Source organism: Paroedura picta, chromosome 11 (assembly GCF_049243985.1).
Source record: "Paroedura picta isolate Pp20150507F chromosome 11, Ppicta_v3.0, whole genome shotgun sequence".
In the NCBI taxonomy this organism is placed as follows: domain Eukaryota; kingdom Metazoa; phylum Chordata; class Lepidosauria; order Squamata; family Gekkonidae; genus Paroedura; species Paroedura picta.
In genome coordinates, this window is record NC_135379.1 from 6165689 (window position 1) to 6189628 (window position 23940).

The window sequence follows — 23940 nt, forward strand, 5'->3', positions numbered from 1 at the left end:
AGGGGTAGTCAACCTGTGGTCCTCCAGATGTTCATGGACTGCAATTCCCATGAGCCCCATGAGCAAATGCTGGCAGGGGCTCATGGGAATTGTAGTCCATGAACATCTGGAGGACCACAGGTTGACTACCCCTGTTGTATTTGATTCTGGGTTCTACCACATGTGAGCCCTCTACACATGACTCATCTGCATGTTGACTCAAGGTCTAGATGGGGAGAGCAGACACTAGTGCATTGACCACGCCTCCACCTCCATGTGATCACCAGCCTCTTACTCTCCATGCGTTCAGTCAGTGTGCAGAGGGGTCATGTGTAGTATCAGGTATCAAGGTCAGTCTTTTGACTTGCACCAGGTCTCCAAGGTCTCAAGCAGAGACTCCAAGGTCTCTTGCTTGCCATTGTGTTAATAAAAAAATTAATCGTGTCTGCTTTCATAATAGGCCGTATTTGTTGTTACACACAAACTGTAAACTATGGTTTGTTCTTTTCCATCCCAACCAGGATTCCAAACCTGAACTACTCAATATCCAAAGCAAAATGAGAACTGGTAATTATTCAGAAATCTTCACATCCTCTCGTAATTCATTCAGGCTTGCTTACATATCAAGAAGGTGAGAGGAATAGGGACTAGGTCTTTAGCAAAACTGGGAGACCCAAAAAGGGTTTTTTTCCCCTCTCACTGCATCCCTTACGGACTCCAGGCATTGATTTAACTTTTCACGGCTTCCATGAATCAGGATGGGCAAGATAGAGTGTCCCTTGCATCCTGGTGACAAATGATCCCAGATGCCTGGATGGTTTTGTGTGTATGATAAAAAGCATAGGAAATGAGGTGGAATTTACAGGGCCATCATAGGCCAAGTATCCAAGTAGAACTGATGCTTCAACACCATAAATGCAATTAACCATGAAGGACAGGACTCCAGTAAGCATTTGGTAGATCTCCTTGCTCCAAGTATTCTGCCGCCTTCTTAGGATGTACCATCTAAGAAGAACCCATTCAGATGTGTTGGATGGAAGCCTTGAGAACATTCAGAATGTCTGTAGTTAGTGTGGCATTCAAGTGGAATCAGATATGAAGAATCTTTTCCACAGACTGTTTAACCAACTGATGACAGTGAGTTTCCAAAATGTTGAATCCCAGGGCCCTAGATGCAAGCAATGGCCTCCAGAATGTCCTGTCCTTTATTGCCTTGCCCAAGGCCTGAAGGCTGGGGCTTCCTTTATTAGAATCATAGAACAATAGAGTTGGAAGGGGCCATATGGGCCATCTAGTCCAGACTCCTTGCTCAATGCAGGATCAGCCCGAAGCATCCAAGCTAAGTATCTGTCCAACCTTTGTTTGAAGACCGCCACTTCCTAGGCAGCCCATTCCACTGCTGAACTACTCTGACTGGGGGGGGGGGACATCTCGTGTTTGGTCTTTCCCTTCTGTCTTCAAGTTTTCCTCACACAATCCCCCCCCCCCCCAGTGAGTCGTCTTCTCCTGCAGGGACCAAAGAATCATGGCTTACTTTTAGGCATTTTAGCTTCAATGGAGAATTCATACCTGATGGAAAAACACCCAGAACTGTTGGGAAAGAAAATGGGTCCACTGTTCCCCATGGTGGATCATTTCTGCTAATTCCCCATGTGTTAAACTTAAGAACAACCAGATAGTGATCTGTCTTTCACAGTTTGGTGTGCACAGTTTGGCTTCTAATCTGGAGAACCAGGTTTGATTCCCCATGCAACCATCTGGGATACCTGGCTGTTCTCTCAGAGCTCTCTCAGCCTCACCTACCTCACAGGGTGTCTGTAAGGTGATTGTAAGCGACTCTGAGACTCTTTTGGGTAGTGAAAAGGAAGATGAAAAAACTAGCTCTTCTCTCTAGAGTTGCAGAGGAATAACTACGGTGTGTGGCAGTGAAGCCAGGAGATATGATGATTTCTAGGCAAGGGACTTTCAGAGGAGGTTTGCCATTGCCTGCCTCTGGGTCATGACCCCAAGTGTCCCTTGGTGGAACTACCCCCCCACCCCCACCCCAAATCCTGGGAGGTCTCCCATCCAAACACCACCCAGGCCCTACTTGGCTTCCGCTATATGTCAGGATTGGGTCTGCTTGGGTTCTCCAGACAAACTACTTGAAGAATATTAAGTGTATTATAGATATTATTCTGGTTGGAAACTACAACTTGCACTTCTGTCCCCAAATCTGCTCTTCTTTCACCATAAAACACACCAGGAAGGGAAAAAGTAAAAATCACCAGGTGCACACCAACTGCTTCTCCCCCCTCCCGGGGGGCTTCTTTTTTTAAAAAGCCACATGCCCAAGTGAGAGAGCATAACAGAGCGATAGTTTATGGGACGTGCCTGCTCAGCGTTTGTCCTTATTGATTCCTCATTGCAAAAGACTGGGTGTTAAATGGGCTGCTGAGCTGTGTGCCACACACTCTGTTACAACACAGCCCTTGGAGCATGCGCGGCTGCCTCCTAGACTGGCTGTGGAGGTGGGAGGGGGAGTACCACATCGCGGTCTTTGCAAGCTCTGAGCTGCCAGTTGCTGGTTGCCAAGCAGTTATTGTTTCTGTGACGATTGCGGAGGCTGTTGCTAATTGAAGAAGCCCTCTCAGCATCCTGCTTTCTCCTCTTGCACGCTCCTCATTTAAATTTTAGAGGCAGAGCAGTGGGCAGAAAGAGAGAGTGCGTGCAAATTCAGGGTGGTTTATACATATATATATATATATATATTGGTGGCATGAAATAATCTCTGGGAAGGGGGAAGTATGAGGAGAGCTGTCTTCACTGGTGATTAAGTGATGGGCTAGTTACTCATTTATATTCCTTTTAGCTTTTGTGCCTCCAAACACTTGCACAGTTGAACGCACGCTCTCTCTCTATCTTTCTCTCTCATGCTCATGCACACACATCCACGCACGCACACTCTCAAACCCACACACGCCGACCTGTGAGATCTTCTTTGCCACTGCAGTGGACCCTAGTAGGTGAACATGACTACAGCTAAGGAGCAAAGTGCTTCAGCGAAACAAGCCCAGCAAGAGCAGGTAACACTGTCAGCTTTCTTTCTTATGTGGATGATCTTTTGTAGATCTGTATGCGTTGAATGCCTTGTCTGTCTGCTTGCTTCTTTTGCTTTTCATTTTTGACCGTGGGCGACTTAACACTTCCAGTCGAGTCGCCAAGCCGGCACAGTTGCCTCTGAGCCACACTCTGCTATGCTTATCAAGTGCATAAATGTACTATCTGTAATGGATTGGTGTGCCTTTTAGTCCATATGATGTCCACATGCATTGGGGGAATTTCGTTCTGGAGCTTTCTGGGTGTTTTGTGGCTTTTAAAAACTGGGGGGGGGGGTCTCTTCCTCTGGGAACAAACCTCAGGGTTTGTTTGTTTGTTTTTGCATTAGCAACTTCTCTGCAAGGTAGCCATCCTAACCCACCCCCTTTCCCCAGGTGTTGCCCCGAAGGATAAAAAGCAGATTGGATCAGTTTTCCTGGTACTGATGAAATTGCAGCCTGGCACTGTTACCTGGTCAGCTTTAGAGAAACCCAGTTGTCTCCGTGGGCCCAATGTAGTCAAGGTGTCTCTGCAAGACCCAGGGGGAAAATCATGGCATGTTCATTCCATCCTAAATGATCCTTATGATCTTTTCCCCTTTCACTTAGCAGAGTTAAGGTTTCTTTTTCCCCTCCCACCCTGGCCCTGCTCATGAAGAGACACAGCAACTCTGGCACATCGACACTGGACAAGTGAAGCTTTCCCTAACCCTGCTGGGGAAAGCTTCCTTTGCTTTAATCTCTGTGTGGAGCCCTTTGAGTCACGGTGGATGCGAGGTTGGCAAAACTACGCCAGCCCTAACAGTCCCCCTCCCTTTGTCCGACCTGCCAATGACAGCTGCTTGTCTAGGCTGCTTCCTAAAATGTGGGTTTCTCAGCTCATCTCTCAAAAAAAAAAAAACTTTCCACGGCTGCCAAAGCACCAGTCACTTCCTTGGGCCTGGGTAACAGGCACAGATAAGAAGAGGTAACATATAGGAGAAGGCACCTGAGCTAGAACTGGCAGGCTGCAAAAGATTTCAGAGATGCTCTTGTACAGCGTCAGAACAGAAGAACTCCTCCTCCAGCAAGCCCCACTCTCCTACCGTTGTGTTCACATCATCAGAGTCTCTACTGGGAAATAAAAGATTAATCTGTTTGCTCTAGATTTTAGATTCTCGTGTTTCTGTTGTCACCTAAAGAGATTGTGATGTGGCTGCTCCAGCCATTGGCTGAGATATAGTTCAGGACTAATTAAAATTGATCTCCCCAGAGGCTAGTAATTTCCTAAAATAGTTTCCTTCTAGCCTGCGATGCTGAGAGTTGCAGTGTTTTCTTCCTCCCCCTTCCTCTCCCCCGGTCTGTATTTTAAAGGTTGTTTGGGGGGGGGAAGGGGGGAAGCAGATGGTTGAGCCATCCTTAGTTCCAGAAATCAGAAAACAACACAAAAGAATCTTGCCTTTTCAGGGTGACATTTTATTTTTTTTAAAAGGAACGTTAGCAGGTTTTCAGCTTAAATGTATGGGGGGGGGAGCCCTACTTTTGATTCTGAGAACAGAGAGACTGTTCCTTTAATGAGTGCAGGGGGAGGGGGACTTTCCTGTGGTTCTTGTGGGACAGGATTAATGTTTTGGGCACATAAAGCCAGCCTAGGAGGAGAATTAAAATTAACAATTATGTTTAAAGGAAGGCTGTGTCTCTTTGCAACATTCCTGTAACCTCCTGGTGCTTTAATGGGCCTTCCACATCTCTACTAAAAGCTTTGTGAATAAGCCACTGCCCAAAGTAACCCAAAAGATCTCTTTGCTTCTTCAGTCAGCTTTGCTCAGGTTACTGATGCCTCAGGTTTGGTCTGGATCCTGTTCAGCTGGAAGAGTTCTGTGTCCAGGGAACTTCCAGGTGTTGCCAAACAGCATCAGTTGATCCAAAGTTAACCATTTCCTGTCTGTATTCCTTGGGAATGTCCAGATGTTTAGGCCTCATCCTCCAGGTCTTTATATAAGTTTCCTTTTTTCAAATGCTGTGAATAAACCAAAGAAATCTAGTGGTGTGTGTTAAAGGTCCTCTTTTTAAAAGCATCGTTATTGTATATTTATGAATGGCGTCTCTCCCAGCTCCTGTGTTCAGAAAAGAGATACTGCAGGTATTCTTAAGGTTTTACAAGTGACTGTCTAAGGAGCGATTGTTTTTGAATGTTCTAAGTCAGAGGTAGTCAACCTGTGGTCCTCCAGATGTCCATGGACTACAATTCCCATGAGCCCCTGCCAGCAAACGCTTCTAAGTAATTGTGTGGATAGCTTGTATTGCCTCTACCCCAGAATTAGTGTGGAACCGAACTATGAGGCATTCTCTAAATATAAAACATTAACCTTGGGAACCAGTAGAAAGCCTGTGTGTTTTGTTCTTCCACAGGCGTTTTTCTTTCTTTTTTTTTTTATATTGAAGTATTTTTGGCTGGTAGTGGCAGAGAAACATCATTTCAGCAGAATTAGTGCTGATCTATGGTATGTTGAATATACTGGATTCTTCAGAAAGGAAAAGAATTTTGGAGTTCTCCAGTTGGACCTCCAGGGGAATTGTGGAGGGAAGGAGTGGGGTGGGGGCATTTGGATATTGTTTTGTAATGAATTGAAGATTTTATCTGTCGTAAAATGGAAGCTCAAAAGAGATTGCTTTGGAGTTTGGAGTGCTGATGGTTGTGTCATTATTAAAAGCAAGATTTTGTGAACTTTTCCTTCTTTACATCCCTCATGATGAAACGGCCTGGCTATCGAGGCACTCCAGTTAGCTGAAGGATAACTGGGTTTTCAAGAATAATAAAGTTAAGCTGAAAATGGCCTGTAAGTGGCACCGAGAGGGTGGCATGCACACATATAAGTTTCTTTAATTTCCCCAGTGCTTTCTTATAATAATCTTTGTTTTATCTTGGTATAAAAATTAGTTTTTGGACCGAGATGCGAAGATGTGAAGCTTTACATTTGGAAGAGAAGGAGACCAAGCTTATTCAGGCTGATGGTTAATTAAAGATGCTAGTCAGGGTTGCCAGCATTGGGTTTCGAAATCCCTGGGGATTTGGGGGGCAGAGTCTTGTGAAGGCAGGTCTAGGGAGGAAAGGGGGACCTCAGCAGGTTATAATGCTACACCCGCCACCCTCCAAAGCACCCCTTTTCTCCAGAGGAACTGATCTCTGTTGTCTGAATATCATTTGTAATTCCAGGAGATCTCCAGGTTAATGCTGTTCTCAACCTGAAGCTGGCAACTCCTTATGGAGAACATGACCCTTTGAACAGGGGTGTAAGGGAACTGGATATATAGCCTGGCGAAGAAAAAACAAAAGCTAACGAGGGGTTACCTGATCATGCTCTTCAGATGTCCCATGGAAGACAGCATAGAAGTTGGCAGCACTGCTGTCAGACCTCATATTAGAATACTTTGTACCGTCCTACAGTTGGCAGCACTGCTGTCAGACCTCATATTAGAATACTTTGTACCGTCCTACAGTGTAGATTGAGCCTCTTGTGGCGCAGAGTGGTAAGGCAGCAGACATGCAGTCTGAAAGCTCTGCCCATGAGGCTGGGAGTTCGATCCCAGCAGCCGGCTCAAGGTTGACTCAGCCTTCCATCCGTTCGAGGTTGGTAAAATGAGTACCCAGCTTGCTGGGGGGTAAACGGTAATGACTGGGGAAGGCACTGGCAAACCACCCCGTATTGAGTCTGCCATGAAAACGCTAGAGGGCGTCACCCCAAGGGTCAGACATGACTCGGTGCTTGCACAGGGGATACCTTTTCCTTTACTTACAGTGTAGATCAGCCTTCCTCAACTTTTATACCATTGAGAAACCCCTGAAAAATTCTACAGTCTTTGAGAAACCCCAGAAGTTGTATGATTGTGCATAGATGTGGACATGCCTACCCCTGGCCCCTCCCCTTCCCACCCCCTCCAGGCCCACCATTGGCCATTTTGGGAGGGGAGGGGCAGGTCAACATGACCATATATGGTCATATCACCCAATAAATGTTTAACAAATTCAAATATATATTAAAAATTAACTCCCACACACTCAGAAAACTCTTACATGGTAATCAAGAAACCTCTGGGGTTCAAAAAATTCTGGTTGAGAAAGCCTGGCGTAGATGAACAGGAAAGAGGGTAGTGAAAACAGTTGGGGGTGGGGGTCTGAAGGTAGGTTGTCAACCTCTAAGCAGTGGCTGGAGACCTCTTGTTATTATGACAGATCTTCAGGCAACCAAGATCAATTCGCCTGGAGAAGATGGCTGTACTGGAAGGTTGATTTTATGGAAGTGGTTCTCAACCTTCCTAATGCCGCGACCCTTTAATACCATTCCTCATGTTGTGGTGAACCCCAACCATAAAATTATGCAAGGGTTCTTTCATAGAAATTAAACCAAAACTGACCAAAGGCATAAAGACCCCGAACCCCACCCCCTTAGGCCCCACCCCCAGAATCTCCAGGTATTTCTCAACCTGAAACTGGCCACTCCATCTGGAGGACATCATCATCCATTGAAAAAACTGGATGTATTACTTGGAGAAGAAAAGAACAGAACCTGAAAAGGATCTTAATGTTTTACCATGTGTAACTTTTTTATACCGTTCTGTGACCATATGTATGTATAAATATATATTAAAAAAACCTAAAGAGGGGTTACCTGATCATGCTCTTCAGATACCTGAAGGGGTGTCCCATCAAAGACAACATAGGCTTGTTCTCCACAGTTCCAGTAGATATAATTAGATTTAACCCGCTGAACCTACAGAAAGGAAGGTTCCACTTATACAATAGGAAAAACTTCCTAATCATAAGGGTTGTTCCTGAACTAATTAATTAAGCTCTCTGTGACTGGAGGTCTTCAGCCTGAGGACGTGGCGAGGGTCTTCCAGCTTTGGGTTTCCGGTACTGAGCAAGACCTACAAGACCCAACTGTAATAGTTAAAACATCCATAACTTCCTGATGCTCAGCCTGGCTAGAATATGAACTTTCTCTTTGATAGAACCACCCATGGGAAGCCAATGGCCTTAGAACTCACAAGGTCGTAGCTAATTTTGCAGCATGTGTAGCAAATAACATGGCATCAAGTGACTCAAGATGGGCTGGAGGTAGAAATTTCTGCTTCAGGATTGGGTTTTGGGTGGGTAGCCTGTCCAAGTTGAACAGAGTTCGATCAGAGGTCCAACCCTAGCTGAGCATCCCTTGTAATATAATAACAATATAATAACAACTAGCGCTGACTTGTCTGGCTGAATTCAGTAGGTTGTGTTGGGATAGTTTGTTTCTGCCATCTTGTGGGTCGCTATATGTACTGTTACTGTTTCAGTGGGGTTTTTATGGGGTAATTGTTATGGTTTTAATTGTTAGCGGCCTTGAGGTGACAAAAGTCATGAGAGGCAGGATATAGCTCCAAGAATGAATGAATGAATGAATGAATGAATGAATGAATGAATGAATGAATGAAAGTTTCAAAGTTATATAAAATTAATCTAAATTAAACTAATGCACATGTTCCGTGTACAGGAGTTTTCTGATATATGCCACATTTATGTATATCTTTTTCATTGTTGTTCCCATTTTAGAGGAGAACAGAAACTGTAAGACAGGGACCCACTAAAGCTGTAATCCATGACACAAAGAATAGTGCAACTTAATGGGATATCGACTTCTCAAAGAGAAGGTCTCCCCATACAATGTGGCAAACTGTTTTTTGAAACAGAAGGGATTCAAACTGTGCACCTGCCCAACTCTTGCAAAAACTCTTGGCTGGCATCATGTTCAAGCCCTGAACACTTGTTACACCAAAGTCTCTATGAGCTGCCTAGGAGTCAGAGCTTCAACAAGTGAACGGTTTTCTGGCATAGAATGCAGGGGTGTGAGGAGGCTTGCTTGTCATATTTCTACTTGACATGCAGCTCTTAAAAGGTACAGTGAAATTCTGGCTATTAAAAAAATCAACAACAATAACTGGATAATTGTCTATTAAGAAATGAGCAGCCTGCCTTAAATGTTTTCGTTTTGCTAATGGTGACACCTTCCTGATTCCTCATTGCATCCAATACCACATGAGGAGTCCTATTGAAAATTGGTTAGGGCTGTCCACTCCAGGAAGTGAAACTCCACTTGTGGGTGGAAAACTTTCTTGCCAAATCTCTTATGCCCTTTTTGACTCTATTTTAAGGTAGCTGTGGAGCACAGCGGTTAGAGTCCTCCTGCAAATACACATTTGCATTCTGGAGCATTCTGGAAGCAGGGAAGGGAAGACCAAGCAGAAGCCGAAACTGGCCTTACCAAAAACACTAAGGAAATGCAGAGAAAAGTTAAGGTCTTTAAAAGGTTGTGTTTGTGCTCAGTAATTGCAGGAGCCTCTCTGAGTCAAGAAACCAATTGTTCAACAGGCAGATGAAAGAAAGATTGCTTTTCAGGCCCTGTAGCCCATGGTCCAGGAGATGAAAAAGAAAAAGAAGCATAAGAATGTGAAGTCTGTAGCGTTTTTTGAAATTCCTGAAGCTACCTGTATAACTTCCTGAAATTCCCAGCCTCGTCTGTATATTTACTGTTTGTCAAATTAGGTTCCATATCATCAATTTAGTGGGAATTAAAATCCCAATCTCCTCTGAATTATGCATGGGAAAATGGCAGTTCCCATGCAGAATGTTTAGGGTTTAGACCGCACAATGTTGAAAGACATGATGACTGTACTTTCATTAAGTAACTAATCCACATCGATTGGCTTGTGTATGACTGATGGATACAAAACTTGAAATAAACAGAGAGCTTTATTATTATATATATATGAAGAAGAGTAGGTTTTTAATAACCCGCTTTTTACTGCTCAGAGGAATCTCAAAGCAGATTTCTGCAGAAAAGCGGCTTTCTGCAGTGGCAGAAAGTCACCGTTCCCTTCCTCTCCCCCCCCCCCACAGACCCCCTGTGATGGAGGTGAAGCTGAGACAATTTCTGACAAAACTGCTCTGTGAGAACAGCTCTAACAGGACTGTGACGAGGCCAAGGCCACCCAGCTGGCTGCATGCAGAGGTGGAGCGGGGAATCAAACCCGGCTTGCCAGATTAGAAGCCACTGCTCTTCACCGCTAATCCATGCTGGTAATTGGCAAGACAGGAAGGGCTGTTCCCCTGTTTGAGAGCTTTTGGGGGCACCTCTGAGCACCTAGATGGTAGACCTGATGGGTCATAGTTCAAAAGTAGTAGAGCTTTTCACAGATTGTGAATTTATGAGAGGACACCTTTCTTCCTTCAAAGCTTGTCTCAAAATTCTCCTTTTCTGGACATTCCTTGACATTAAAAAAATTGCATTCAAGTTGGTACCAAATTCTGTTCAGAGATGCCAGCCACTGCCTGCCCTTCACCTAGTAACCCTGCATCGTTTCTAAGTCCTGATGAGAGCAAGTCACCTTATCCATAGCATAAAAGGTAAAGGTAAAGGTATCCCCTGTGCAAGCACCGAGTCATGTCTGACCCTTGGGGTGACGCCCTCTAGCGTTTTCATGGCAGACTCAATACGGGGTGGTTTGCCAGTGCCTTCCCCAGTCATTACCGTTTACCCCCCAGCAAGCTGGGTACTCATTTCACCTACCTCGGAAGGATGGAAGGCTGAGTCAACCTTGAGCCGGCTGCTGGGATCGAACTCCCAGCCTCATGGGCAAAGCTTTCAGACTGCATGTCTGCTGCCTTACCACTCTGCGCCACAAGAGGCTCCATAGCATAGGGTGGACTAAATACAAGTTCCCAAATCACACAAAAACAATCAGGGAAGTGAGGGGAAAGTGATGCATTTGAAAGGAGAATCATTTACCTTCCCAAACCTCCTTCACATGTGCGCATAGATGCAATTCAGTCCTATAGCCAGGGGAATGGGGATAATGGCTGAAGAGTCTTGTTCGGAGAAGCTGCAGGAAGAACTGGGAGGCAAGGGAGAGGTTTAACCTTTTCTCACTTTCTGATTCTCTCCAAAAGGCAAGCAGAGATGGAAATCCCCAGTTTGTCTTGTAATACATCATTCCACCCTTAGCTCTCAAGCCCTCATGGTTGGCTGTGAACAGAGCCTAGGTTCACGTGGCTGCTCTGACTCACATTCGTCCCTTGCCTCATCCTTGCTTGTCCATGGTCTAAATTTAGATCGGGAGCCCTTTGAAGACTTGAAGCCTTTGACTTATGTTACTCTGTACACAGGTGCCGTTAGATCAATCGGAATAAGAACTGAAACCTTCAGCTCCCTGTTCTTGGTCCCTTTCCTCCTAGGATCAGACTGTACGATATTGATTTGCATTACGGTTACATAGTGCAAATGAAATCTGCAATTTAGCAGGTGTTTTATTGTTGATATAGTTATGCAGAGATACTGTAACGCATGCAGAGCTGACTGTTTACAAATGCTCCCCGTGCTTATTACACACAGCCGATAGCATAGCTCTAATTTAGCATAATCAAGAGTAGTAACCAGCCTAGTGGCATGATACTTAATCTCTGTACAGTTGTGAGACTTCGTTTGCATATATTAACTTGGCATCACTCACTTGGAATATGTAGGCATGTTTAAAGTTTGGATGTTTCCATTTTGGTAGCCGACCATGAAAAGATCATATGTATATGCTTTGGAACAGAAGAGTTTATGATTTTTTTTAAGCGATCAATTATTCTGTTTTAAAATGCAAAGGAGGATACTTCCATTTTCCATACCAGCCCAAGTGACTCATCCTGCAGTTGGACACTTTTCAGTGGATTGAATAGTACCAATTCTATATGGGCTGCTTAACAAGCATCTTTGCTGCTGATACTGGTTGGTACTGGGAAGTTCAAAGGAGAGCTGAATCAGAATCACACAGCGTTGGACATGTCAACAGGAGGCCATCCAGTCCAGCCCCCGACCTTCTCCGGGACTTTAAAATCACACCCTCCTGGCAGGTGCTCATCTAGTCTCCTCCTAAAAACATCCAACAAAGAAGCCTCCACCACCCTCCAAGGGAGCATATTCCCTCTGCAAACAGCCCTCCAAAAATGTTTTCTAATATTTAAGTGGAACTTCCTTTCCTGTCATGTTAATCCATTGCTCCTAGTCCTTGTTTCTAAAGCTGCAGTAAACAAGTTGGCACCTCTTCAACATGTCTACCCTTTACATAGTTAAACACAGCTCTCCCATCCCCCCTTGCCCTCCTCTTCTCCAAACAACAGGCCCAACTCTCTCAACCTCTCCTCCTCGTGCATGGATTCCCCCTCCCCCCCTCAACCATCCTTGTCACACTTCTCTGAACACATGCCAACTTGTCAAGATCCTGCTTGAACTGTGGCACCCAGGACTGGACGCAATATTCCAAATGGGTTGTATAGGAACTGCTCCCTATACATCAGATGTTTATTCTCAGCTCTCTGTGCCACTGAAGATGAAGTAAGCTGGGAGAACCCTCTGGACCTGGAAAATCCATGTGGGGAAAAACCCACATGGTTCAATCAGAAGAATTCTGATTGACAGAAGAATTCTGATCATATTGAACACTCTGAAGACAAGAATCATAATGGTTGAAGCAGTCAAAACAGGCCATCTAGCCCAACCCTTCGGCTCCATGCAGGATCAGCTTAAAGCATCCAGGATAACTATCTGTCCAGCTGCTGCTTAAAGGCACTTAAAGACTCTGTGACAATTTCCCCCCCTGATATCTAGATGATATCATTCTCCACGTAGTTTAAACCTATTACTGCAGGTCCTCTCCTCTGTTGCCAACAGGAACCTTTCCCTGCCCTCCTCCAAGGGACCAGAGCCTTTCTTTGTGGTTAATGTTAACCTGTAGCAGGAGCATGGTTTGGTCTGACATGTCCAAGATTGATGGGTGAGATTAACTGCTTCAAACTCTTATTTTTTACAGGTAAGATTAGTAGAGTAGCCGAGGTTTCTTTTATTTTTTAAGAGTAATTTTTAACGGAAATACTTACATAAAATACAGAGGACAGATGTCTTAGAAGAAGAAAACCTTTCTCTTCTTTTAAGAGGCTGTGATGTTATACAAATAATATCTAATTAAAAACAATTGAGAGTTTCCTTTTTGTCCCTTCCAAAATTGTTTATTCAGATGAAAAGTTAAGGGAATGTAATTGACTGAAACTTGTTTGATTTACTAAAATGTCTTTGATCGGATGACAACTGTAAGAAGCATGTTAATACTAAATAATATCTCATGTTGAACAGTAAATCAGGGATGCTTTAGGCTGATCCTGAATTGAGCAGGGGTTTGGATTGGATGGCCTTTCTGACCCCTTCCATGACTCTAAAATAGCATTTGAGCTCTGCTGAATATAAATTAAAACATTGTTTAAAACATCAGCAAGCTATCTCAACAATAAAGGTAAAGGTATCCCCTGTGCAAGCACCAGGTCATGTCTGACCCTTGGGGTGACACCCTCCAGCGTTTTCATGGCAGACTCAATACGGGGTGGTTTGCCAGTGCCTTCCCCAGTCATTACCGTTTACCCCCCAGCAAGCTGGGTCCTCATTTTACCGATCTCGGAAGGATGGAAGGCTGAGTCAACCTTGAACCGGCTGTTGGGATTGAACTCCCAGCCTCATGGGCAGAGCTTTCAGACTGCATGTCTGCTGCCTTACCACCCTGCGCCACAAGAGGCTCTTAGCTCAACAATAGTGCATCCCAAATAGTGCACAATTTATTTTTATACAGCTGGAAGTTTGGGTCTCTGTTTCATTTCCTTTTCTCTAAAGACAGCAGAAATAAGTGAAATGATAAAACTGTTGTTCTTTGTTGCATTGTGGTATTGTGGGTCACTCATGTGCCGGTGGTTTCACCCCTGCTCTTCAGTAAAACCATTAAGGTATTAAAAATCCATTTTTGCTACCCCTAACTCCCCACTCCAGCGCAGTTAATGAAAAAGTTCAACATACTGTCATTTCTTAGAATGATGATCTCCTGGTAGTAAAAGCTTATAGATTAATCTTGACAAAGCTTAATCAGTACAAGTTTCAGTAGAATTAAAACCAAATGCTTTTCTTTCTGCAGCAGTCTTCCTTTTAAATTACAGTGCAAGGATTTATGCAGTTCATAAGGACACCTGCCTTTTTCCCTTACATTTCTTTTCTGCTGATTTTAATTGCCCTGCATTCACAGTATAAGCACACAGAGAAGGGTGTAGGGCCACGTCGTGGATTTACAAGACAGCAAAATCCAGGGAGAAATTGACTGAAACGTCCTCGGAAAGTACTTAGCGCATAAGGCTTGTCCATTAGTAAAATGTTTATTGATCAGTGAACCTTTTAACTTTTCTTGTAGGGAAGGTCGAACATTTCTCCGTCCTCCATCGTTATGACATTAAAAAGTATAGTATTTATTTCACTATTTTATGGTGGCAAAATGTGTATATATAATTGGTATTCACACACACACACATCACAGTGCCTATTAAAGTCATATAGATAAGCTACTCGGGTTTACTTTGTGGTCATAAATCAACAACTCGATAAAGGTGTTTATGGAAAGTGAATGTCAATAATAAAGGATGCCTAGATTTGTTAGTCCAGGTGGTGTAGGCGTCCAGGTAACAGAAGGAGAACGATAGCTGATGTTCTGATATAGCTTTTAGCTCCCTCTGTGCTCTTAGAATCATCTGAAAGGAAAGCTGTGCTTTCTATTGTTGTTCCTAGAAATTCCACGGTTGGTTAGAATTGTATAGCTTTCGTAAGGGGTGGATCAGTAAAGATGGACAAGTTTCCTTCCTGGGCTATTTGTCTGCGATTCCCATTATTGCACTGCAAAAATTGATCCAGAAGGATTATAGAGAGCATAGAGTCTGGAAAATGGGCTGCCTCCCTCCAGGTGGGTCCTGAAGACCTCCCAGTATTACAACTGGTCTCCAAGAAGCAGAGATCAAATCCCCTGGAGAAAATGGCTGCTTGGGAAGGTGAACTCCATAGCATTATACCCTGCTGAGGTCACTCCCAAGGCTCTACCCCCCCAAAAAAAACCCTAACCCATAGTTGGCAACCCTACCACAAGAGTTCAGCACTTAGGCCAGAATGGCCAACAGTCCACAAAATTTTTTTTGCTTCCAGTGGTGACCTTTTGGAAAGGGAAGGCTTTTCCTATGAGGGCAAGGTACAAAATGACCCTTCTGGGAAGAGTACTGTCTATCATCTCAGATGTGAGTGTGTTGTGTTCTCTTGTCTTCAAGCAGCTGGATAGAGACTTATCCTGGATGCTTTAGGCTGACCCTGCATTGAGCAAGGGGTTGGAACTAGATGGCCATTTCTTGGCTCACAAGGGTTTTCCTCCATTGATCCATCTTGTTATTAGTTCCCATGACTTTTGTAGGCTCTGTCTAAAGTTTCCTGCTCTCCATCTCTGGAGGGGCAGGCATCACAGAACGTGAATATCCTGGGTTAAGAAGAGAACCAGAATGGCAGATGCTCCAAGCATGCCTGAAGCAGCCGAGGTAATCAAGCCCTCCAGCAGTTTGACAAAATTGTTGACAAAATTCCATTGAAAGATTGAAGTTGGGTGACTGACTTAGTTAAATCTCACAGTGAGAGGTGGGCATGCAGATATCCCAACAGTGAATCAATCTCCCACTTGTTAACATCACCAGTCTCCAAAGTGAGGTATTGCTAACTCCTTCAGTGGCTGTCAAAGTGAATTCAGCAAAGATGGAGAGTCAATGTTTTAGGAAGGGGTTCCTTGGCAACACTGAGGGGGAGGCCATGGTTCAGTGGTAGAGCATCTGTTTGGCACAGAGAATCCACAGCATTGCCCATTTGAAGGGTGAGTTAGCACATGATATGAAAGCCCTCTAACAGAAACCCTGGAGAGCCACTTCCAGTTGGGGCAGACCATGCTGACTTAAATGGACCGATGCACTGAATCAGGACAATGCAGCATCATGTGTTCCCTGGCTGCTGATCCTTAGCCCTGGGTCTTTCTGCAGTGGGAAAGATAACTCAGCAAAAGCACCATCAGTGTAGAGCGAAGGCTAGGAATTCAGACTTTTCGTTTCTCCTCTACATCGATTCACCTATCTCCTTGTATTTTTCCTAATAAAAAATAACTTCTTATAATCCCAGTGCTGTGAACCAATATAGATTCTGTGAACGGAAGAGTTTTGTTTAGGACTTTCAAGGTCCCACGTAGGAGGCATTCGGACTTCCCGGCTTATGTTGCTTGTAACAGCAAGAATCTAGTCCGGCCTTCGGAAACTGAGGTCGGACTGACCTGGATAATTCCGCATGATAAAACAGGGTGGCTGTACTTCTTAAAGCAAAGACTCTGCACAGGAGCGACTAAAATGTATCCAGATATTTAGCCCAAATTCCTGCTGTTGAAGAAGTTGCTGCCGTCCGGCATTTCTTCTATCAAGATAGCCCAGTTACCTAACGAGCGAACAAAAGAACTTCACATCCTGAAGTGCCATCCTAAGTAGAGCTACACCCTTCTAAGTTCCTCCGTGGCAGTGAGTTCAGAAGGAATAAGTCGGTTTAGGATTGAGCTGTGTATCTCTTGCGTGGCTGTCATCATTGGGGTAGTCAAACTGCGGCCCTCCAGATGTCCATGGACTACAATTCCCAGGAGCCCCTGCCAGCATTCGCTGGCAGGGGCTCCTGGGAATTGTAGTCCATGGACATCTGGAGGGCCGCAGTTTGACTATCCCTGTTTAAAATGTTAAGGAAGGCACAGGTTTGCCAGATGCACTCTGCAGCTGCTAATCTGGTGGCCTTCATCATAACAACTTCTTTGAAAACCTCCAGAGAACATACGTGATTATTTTCTGTCCCAGAAAAAGTGCCTTAAGGAAGGGGGAAAAAAGGATATAATGATCTGATGATGAATCTTCCTATGAAAGCTTGCTGGGAATCAACGTTATGAGGATAGCGACAGGAAGGTGCCTATTTCTGAAACTTCAGAGTAATATCTTTGTGTAATTTTGGCCTCCTGAGGGAGAAAGGAGGATCTCTCACGCTGAGCCTGGTTTCAGCCTCCACCTATTCTGTTTTCCTTTTGTCTTTCCTACGTCCTCCGCAGAAGTAAGAGCCGGGGGTTTTGTAGGCGCCTGTTAAATTAGACTGGTGGAAGTTCAGGGCTGGGACAAGCTGGGCAATCGTACCCACCACCCAAATTCGTGCTCAAAATACGATCCTTTCCCCCACTTCTTCAGAAGGGCTCGTATCTGGATGGAAATTGAGTCCAGCGGCACCTTTAAGACCAATGTTTAATTCTGGGTATAAGCTTTCCTGTAGATGCACAATTCTTCAAATGCATGGGGACAGTGCTCTGTTGTATCTGACAAATTACCTGGAACATGCTGTACTAGCCATGGAGGTGAGAGGTACCTGGATGGATAGACCTATTAAGGATGCTCTTTAGTGAGGCAACAATGTATCAGTTTGGGAGGGGTTTGCCATTAAACAATGCAGAGTGCAGGGCTATTTATTTGATTTATTTGATTTATTCCCCACCACTCCCCAAAATGGCTCATGGCAGGTTACAAGCATCCGATACCCCCCCCCCCGATAAAACCCCATTAAAACAGACCCCCCCCCCAGCCTCTATCTCTGGAGGGATGAAAAGAGGGTCAAGATCTCAGACTGATTACTGGCTGACTTGGGATGGGGGTGGGGGCTTGATCTTCTTTGCTACCCCGGACTCAACCGTAGACCTGGTGGAAGAGCTCCGTTTTGCAGGCCCTACAGAATGCCAAAAGCTCCTGCAGGGCCCACAGCTCCCCCGGGAGCTCGTTCCACCAGGTTGGGTCCAAGACTTAAAAATGCCCTGGCCCTAAGTCAAGGCCAGGTGTCCTTCCCTGGGGCTGGGAACAATATATAATGCTATCAAGTGAAGGTAAGAGCTGGATGGATTACGCTTTTGTTTCCAGCTGAGACAAACAGGGATGGTTTCATATGCAAAAGGGCCACAGGGGCTTCAGCCTCTTAAGTGTGAGGCCCCACCCTGGCTAATGCTGATTATTGAGCAGGTCTGCTTGTGTCTTTCACTCTAGATTTGCTGTATTTTTTTTTTTTTGCTTTTTCAGAAAAATGTTTTGCCTGCTTATGGGAAAGCTGCTTGGTTTCAGGAAAGGAATTGATTTGTTTCGAGGCTGCTGGCAAATCAGTTCGTGGTCTAATACCATTCTGCCCTCCACCCCCGCTCCAGTGCACTACAACAGAACTGTTCTGCAGTTCATTTCTTACAGAGAAGTGTTGATTAAAAAGAGAGAGAGAAAGAGATGGCAGGTAATGTAAGGAGAGTGAATTCTTTGGCTGATTGCATTTGCCTTTCCATCTTGGAGCAAGGCTTCTCATGGGGGTCCTGTAGACCTTCAGAACATCCTATCGTTAATGGCTTTGCTCAGGTCTCGCAAATGGAAAGCCATGGCTTCCGTTATTGAGTCGATCCATCTCATGTTGGGTCTTCCTCTTTCCTTGCTGCCTTCCACTTTATTGTCTTTTCTAGTGAGTCTTGACTTCTTATGATATGATGGAAGTATGATAGTCTCAGTTTAGTCATTTTAGCTTCCAGGGAGAATTATGTTAAGGAGTGGTTAATTAAGCAGGTTCAAACCATCCTGTCTGGTCATAGCTTGAAATACTGTAAAAAAGGGAAGTTAGTCCTGAATTTGGATATTTGTGCTACCTACAGTTAACGTATGTAAGGATGATTTCATGTTATACCTGAACTGAGCCCATTTTGATGTTTCAGCCGTATTACTATTCTGTGGAAACAGTTGATTCCTAAGTTGGCAATAAACTAAACTTGTACTTCATTACCTTTGATGGCTGCGTTGATAGCTTCTATATTCTCTAAGTAACTGGAGCAACTAAATGAGGGTTAGTACATGACTTCAGGCCAGCAGAGAATTGAAATGGACATCTTAAAAGTTTTTTTTTTAATTCAATAACTTAGCTGTTAAAACTGATTTAAGAAATGAACAAACTCTACATAGTGCTGAATTCCACTTATCTTTTAGTAAGGGGTGGGGAGAGTGGTGAGCCCAATGGCTGAGAATAAATAGTACGCCACCAGCTCTCTTGAAATCCCTCCCCAAGCAGGGGAAAGATTTAAACTTTGCCTGCGAAGGTAGGGCAGTGAGTGGGCAAATGCCTAACAGCTGATAATGACAACTGTGCTTCCTGCTGTCCTTAAATTCTTCCCCAAGATAGGGAGAAATTTAAAGGGAGCAAGTGATGCACTAGTTATTATCAGCTGTCAGTTCCCTTTAAATCCCTCCCCCCACCTTCACGTGCAGCTTTGCCTGGAAGGGAGGGAGGGTGGAGAGAATGGACATGCAAAACTTTCCCCAGCTCCTTCTAGTCTTTCACCCCTCCAACCAGCCTCTGCTTCCCATCTTCAGCTGTATTTTTTTATTTAATTCATTTGTACCCTACTTTTCTCCACAAGGTAGCTGCAAAACACCCCACACCATTTCTCTCTCCTCCATTTTATTTCCAACACAATCCTGTAAAATAAGTTGGATTGAGAATATGTAACTAACCCAAGGTCACCCAGTGAGTTTCCATGGCAGAATGGTCATTCAGTCCTGAGTTTTGAAGGCCTTGATCAGAAACTCTAACTACTATACCACACTTGCTTTTAGGTTGGGACTGGTGTTGAACAGTGACAAAGGTCCAGTCCTGGGTCACTTATACCAGGGGTAGTCAACCTGTGGTCCTCCAGATGTCCATGGACTATAATTCCCATGAGCCCCTGCCAGCAAATGCTGGAAGGGGCTCATGGGAATTGTAGTCCATGTACATCTGGAGGACCACAGGTTGACTACCCCTGACTTATACTGGTCACATGCTATCAAGTTCCCTGTTTCCAGCGAGTCCTCCTTCAAAATCCAGCAGCCCTAAAAAGGGCCCTGATCCTCCCTGCCTTTTACTGACGGAAGCCAATGATTAAAGGTTGGCAGTACTGTTGTGGTTGCCTAGCTACAGCCACTGAGGGAGTTAATTTGTTGCGGCTACTAACACTGTTTCTATTATTTGAGGGTGAGGTTAATCCCTGGTGTATGTTTTTTTGTTTGCTTGCTTTTAGATTTCAGATTTTTGTGCAAAGCTGGGATATTTCTTCAGGTTTTAGAAAGATCTGTCTTATCCGTTCACAGCTACAGTCTCTGGATTTCAGTATCCACAGATTTAGCTATGCTGAGACTTAGATATACTGATAATCCAACAGAAGCATATTTTGGTGTCTGGAGTTTAGCCCAAGCTGACCAATTAGCTTCAAATATCAGGGAAAAACAAAATAGCTGTGGGAAATATTGAAGCTAACAGATGAGAGAAGTTTGCCTCTGGAATCTTGATTCGAAAAAACTGTAAATTATATCAGCCAAATTGAACCTCTGCCTCATTTTTGGAGCTGGACATGCAGCGTATTTTGGCATGGCAGCAAACTCACTTTCTCTTATTGACAGGCAAGAAAATCCGAATGTGGGAAAACACCAATTAATCATTGCTTTCCTTAACCTTTACTAGAGACCTCACTGGCCTGACATTTTGAGTCCCATAGCACAATGTTAATTTGCATGAAGTATTTTTAATATGAAGAAGGTTGTTCAGCAGCTCGAATGGTAGTGTGGAATTCTAAAGATATCGTTTTTGTTCTTCCTGCTGTTGTGACCTTGGAAGTTTGCTTCCAGCATTCTTTTTTGCAAATGCTGCTAAAAAAGCACCTTTCAATGTGTCTTGTACAATTTGTTTAATGCACAGTAGACATACTTTGAAGCCAGGGTAGGTTTTTCACTCACATTACATATCAGTCTAAATACAAACTGATTTAATCATGTTTGAAAAAACTGTATGACAGGAGCTCCCAAAGGAGGGCCCCCACCGATACTTTTCCTGGTGCTCACCGAGTGTTTTTGGAACGCGAGTGAGGCCAGATAGAGCTCTTAGAATCATAGAATCATAGAGTTGGAAGGGGCCATACAGGCCATCTAGTCCAACCCCCTGCTCAACGCAGGATCAGTCCAAAGCATCCTCAAGCATCCAAGAAAAGTGTGTACCCAACCTTTGCTTGAAGGCCACCAGTGAGGGGGAGCTCACCACCTCCTTAGGCAGCCTATTCCACTGCTGAACTACTCTGACTGTGAAAAATTTCTTTCCTGATATCTAGCCTATATCGTTGTACTTGTAGTTTAAACCCATTACTGCGTGTCCTCTCCTCTGCAGCCAACGGAAACAGCATCCTGCCCTCCTCCAAGTGACAACCTTTCAAATACTTAAAGAGGGCTATCATGTCCCCTCTCAACCTCCTTTTCTCCAGGCTGAACATTCCCAAGTCCCTCAACCTATCTTCATAGGGTTTGGTCCAGCATGGCTTTTGATTGGCCGCTGGAAACCTTGATTGGCTGTGTAGATGAAAGTAGTATTGCCTCAACAGCAGCGGCTTCCACAGTGTTGCTGGTATTTTCTCGCTGCTGCTTCGTTCTGAGGGTATTTTTTTAAATTACGCCTCTTCTCCCCTGCACTTGGACTTCCTCTGTGTGGGTGTGGCTCCACCTCTCATGGCAGCCATTTTGTGGTTGGCTCTGCCTTCTGTGGCATCCAGTTTGTGGCTGCAGCCACCCCCCATGTAAGAACCCCAAAGGTATTCTTAAAAAGCCGTGGGGCCACTGGTATACAGTAATGCAGGGGTAGTCAACCCGTGGTCCTCCAGATGTTCATGGACTACAATTCCCATGAGCCCCTGCCAGCAAATGCTGGCAGGGGTTCATGGGAATTGTAGTCCATGAACATCTGGAGGACCACGGGTTGACTACCCCTGCAGTACTGCATCACCTGCCTTGTAGAGTAGCAGCCGTCCAGGCGGCATCCACAGCAGAAAGGCAGGGCCCCGTCCACGATGCCCCTTATAAGGCACCTGGCCTCGCCCCAGCACCGTGCATCCCCGATGCACCCCAGTGCCTTCTGGGGTGAGCGGGCTGACGCCAACCTTTCCGTGGCCCGCCGCCCACTGCATCAACCGGCAGCCGCTGGTAATTCACAGCCGCTATTTCACATTTTTGTTTGTGCGTACCCCTCTTTTACACATTTATATGTACACTTTTAAGGTTGATCCAGCGGTACTAAGCTTTTTGATTGCTATTTGGTTTCCCCCCATATTTCTAGCAGTGTCTTTTTTTTTTTAAACCCAAGCAAATGGAGATCATTCTCCTTTACAAACCAGACTGATTACAATTATTATTAATCTTGCGTCTCCGTGTATCTGTTCCACAAACCCTTCTCAGTTTGAGCCCTTAAATAACTGGTAATCAGACCGTAGTCAGGTTTGATGCAATCAGGAACTGCTACACATGAAAGGCCGGAGTAATCAAAATCTATAATTTCAGGCAATGATTTCTTTAATGATATCCTGCAAATGGGTTTTTTCTCTTTTTTTTTGGCTCCGAGGAGCGAACTATTAATTATAAGCAGATTGTTATGATTTCTATTGCCCGATGTACTTCCCTTAATTCAGTATTCTTTCCATAGCAGTAGCAAGCAGAATTACATCTTATTGCTCAGCTTCACCTACTGCACCTGCATTGGAAAAAGAAGAAGTGGAATGGCATCTTTTGATTTAGCCCTGGCTGTCTTCCATTTGTTCAGGAAGATCACGTGGGCCAGTGGACTGTCTGGGCCTCTTGGTCCATCCACTCCCAGCAGTCTCAATGTGCATTCAGTACTTCAAGCCATGAAATAGTTGCTGGAGGTGGTATAAAAAACCAAATTTTAAACCATATGGTGTCATAACCAGAGTAGTGTAGTGGTTAGACTCAGGTCCGGTTTATTCATGAAGAACACGGATCAGGGCCCTAGACTCACTCTGCCCTCCTTTTCCCTCTTTAAGGATACTTGGAGTGACACCCTTTTCCACTGTGGGCAGCCCCTCTGCCCCTAGTCTAGCTGCTACCACTGCAATTGTACTCTTTTAGGGCCCTGTGCATTCTTAAACTGGTGCTATGGGCCCTGTAAATCCTTAAACTGTGCCCGGTTAGACTGCTGTCTTCTACTGTTTTGGAGAACGGTAGGTCTATATGTCATCAAAGATCTATATGTCATCAAATGCTTTGGGATATCTTAGGGAAGAGGTCCCCAGCCTTTGTGAGCCTGTGAGCATCTTTGCAACTCTGACGCAAGCTGTGTGTGTGTGTGGGGGGGGGGTGCAACCACAAAATGGCAGCACAAGAGGGAGCACCAACCACAAAATGGCTGCTGCAGGAGGCGGAGCAACATACACAGAGGAAATCTAAGTACAGGGTAGACAAGAGATCATTTAAAAAAAAATACAGTGGGAAAGGAGAGAGAGTAAAAGTCACACTGTAGTAGCAGCTGATGCCGAAACAACATTATTCTAATTGGGCCCCGTCAATTTCTGGTGGCCAGTCAGAATCCTTGCAAAGCTTCATGGCAGGCTTCATGGTGATCGCAAGGACCATGTTGGGGCTACCTGCTTTAGGGTAACATACTTTGCAGGCTTATTGATAAAATGGAGGGGTGGAGAATGGGATATGCTCACCTAAGCTCCTTGGAGGAAGGTTGAGATAACGATTAAATACAATTTTATATACATGCTGTTTGGGTGGCCCCATGATATACAATTGCCCCTGTGGCTGTTGCCCAGTATGTATTCAAATGTTCTTTATAGCCAGCCATGGCCTGTTTAGCAATTATTAATAAAATCAGATGGCTGGTATCAGTAAAGGTGATTAGATGAACATTGAGGTGGAGACCCCGAAAGAGCAGGGGACTCAAGGCAGCAAACTCTTCCCAATCTGTGGAATTCTGTTGTGGGATGAGTCTCTAGTTGAAGTCGGTGCTGAGAACTGGGACTCTAGCTCCCATTTCCTTAAGAGGCGCAGGCAGGCAACTCCATAGGAAGCCAGAAAATCTTATCCTGGAGT

At 44.6% G+C, this 23940-nt stretch overlaps 1 protein-coding gene across 5 annotated transcripts in view; it reads left to right on the plus strand.

The window, feature by feature from the left end:
- Positions 1 to 23940, plus strand: part of DPP6 (dipeptidyl peptidase like 6) — a 479395-nt gene that overhangs the window by 270676 nt on the left and 184779 nt on the right. Inside the window, exon 1 of one of the 5 annotated variants that reach the window (XM_077304800.1) lies at positions 2560 to 3044. The exons of the other annotated variants lie outside the window; for them this stretch is intronic. Coding sequence (XP_077160915.1) covers positions 2991 to 3044 — 54 coding nt within the window. The 5' untranslated portion in view covers positions 2560 to 2990. Of the gene's footprint in view, positions 1 to 2559; positions 3045 to 23940 lie in introns of those variants that run through there. 5 annotated transcript variants of the gene reach the window in all.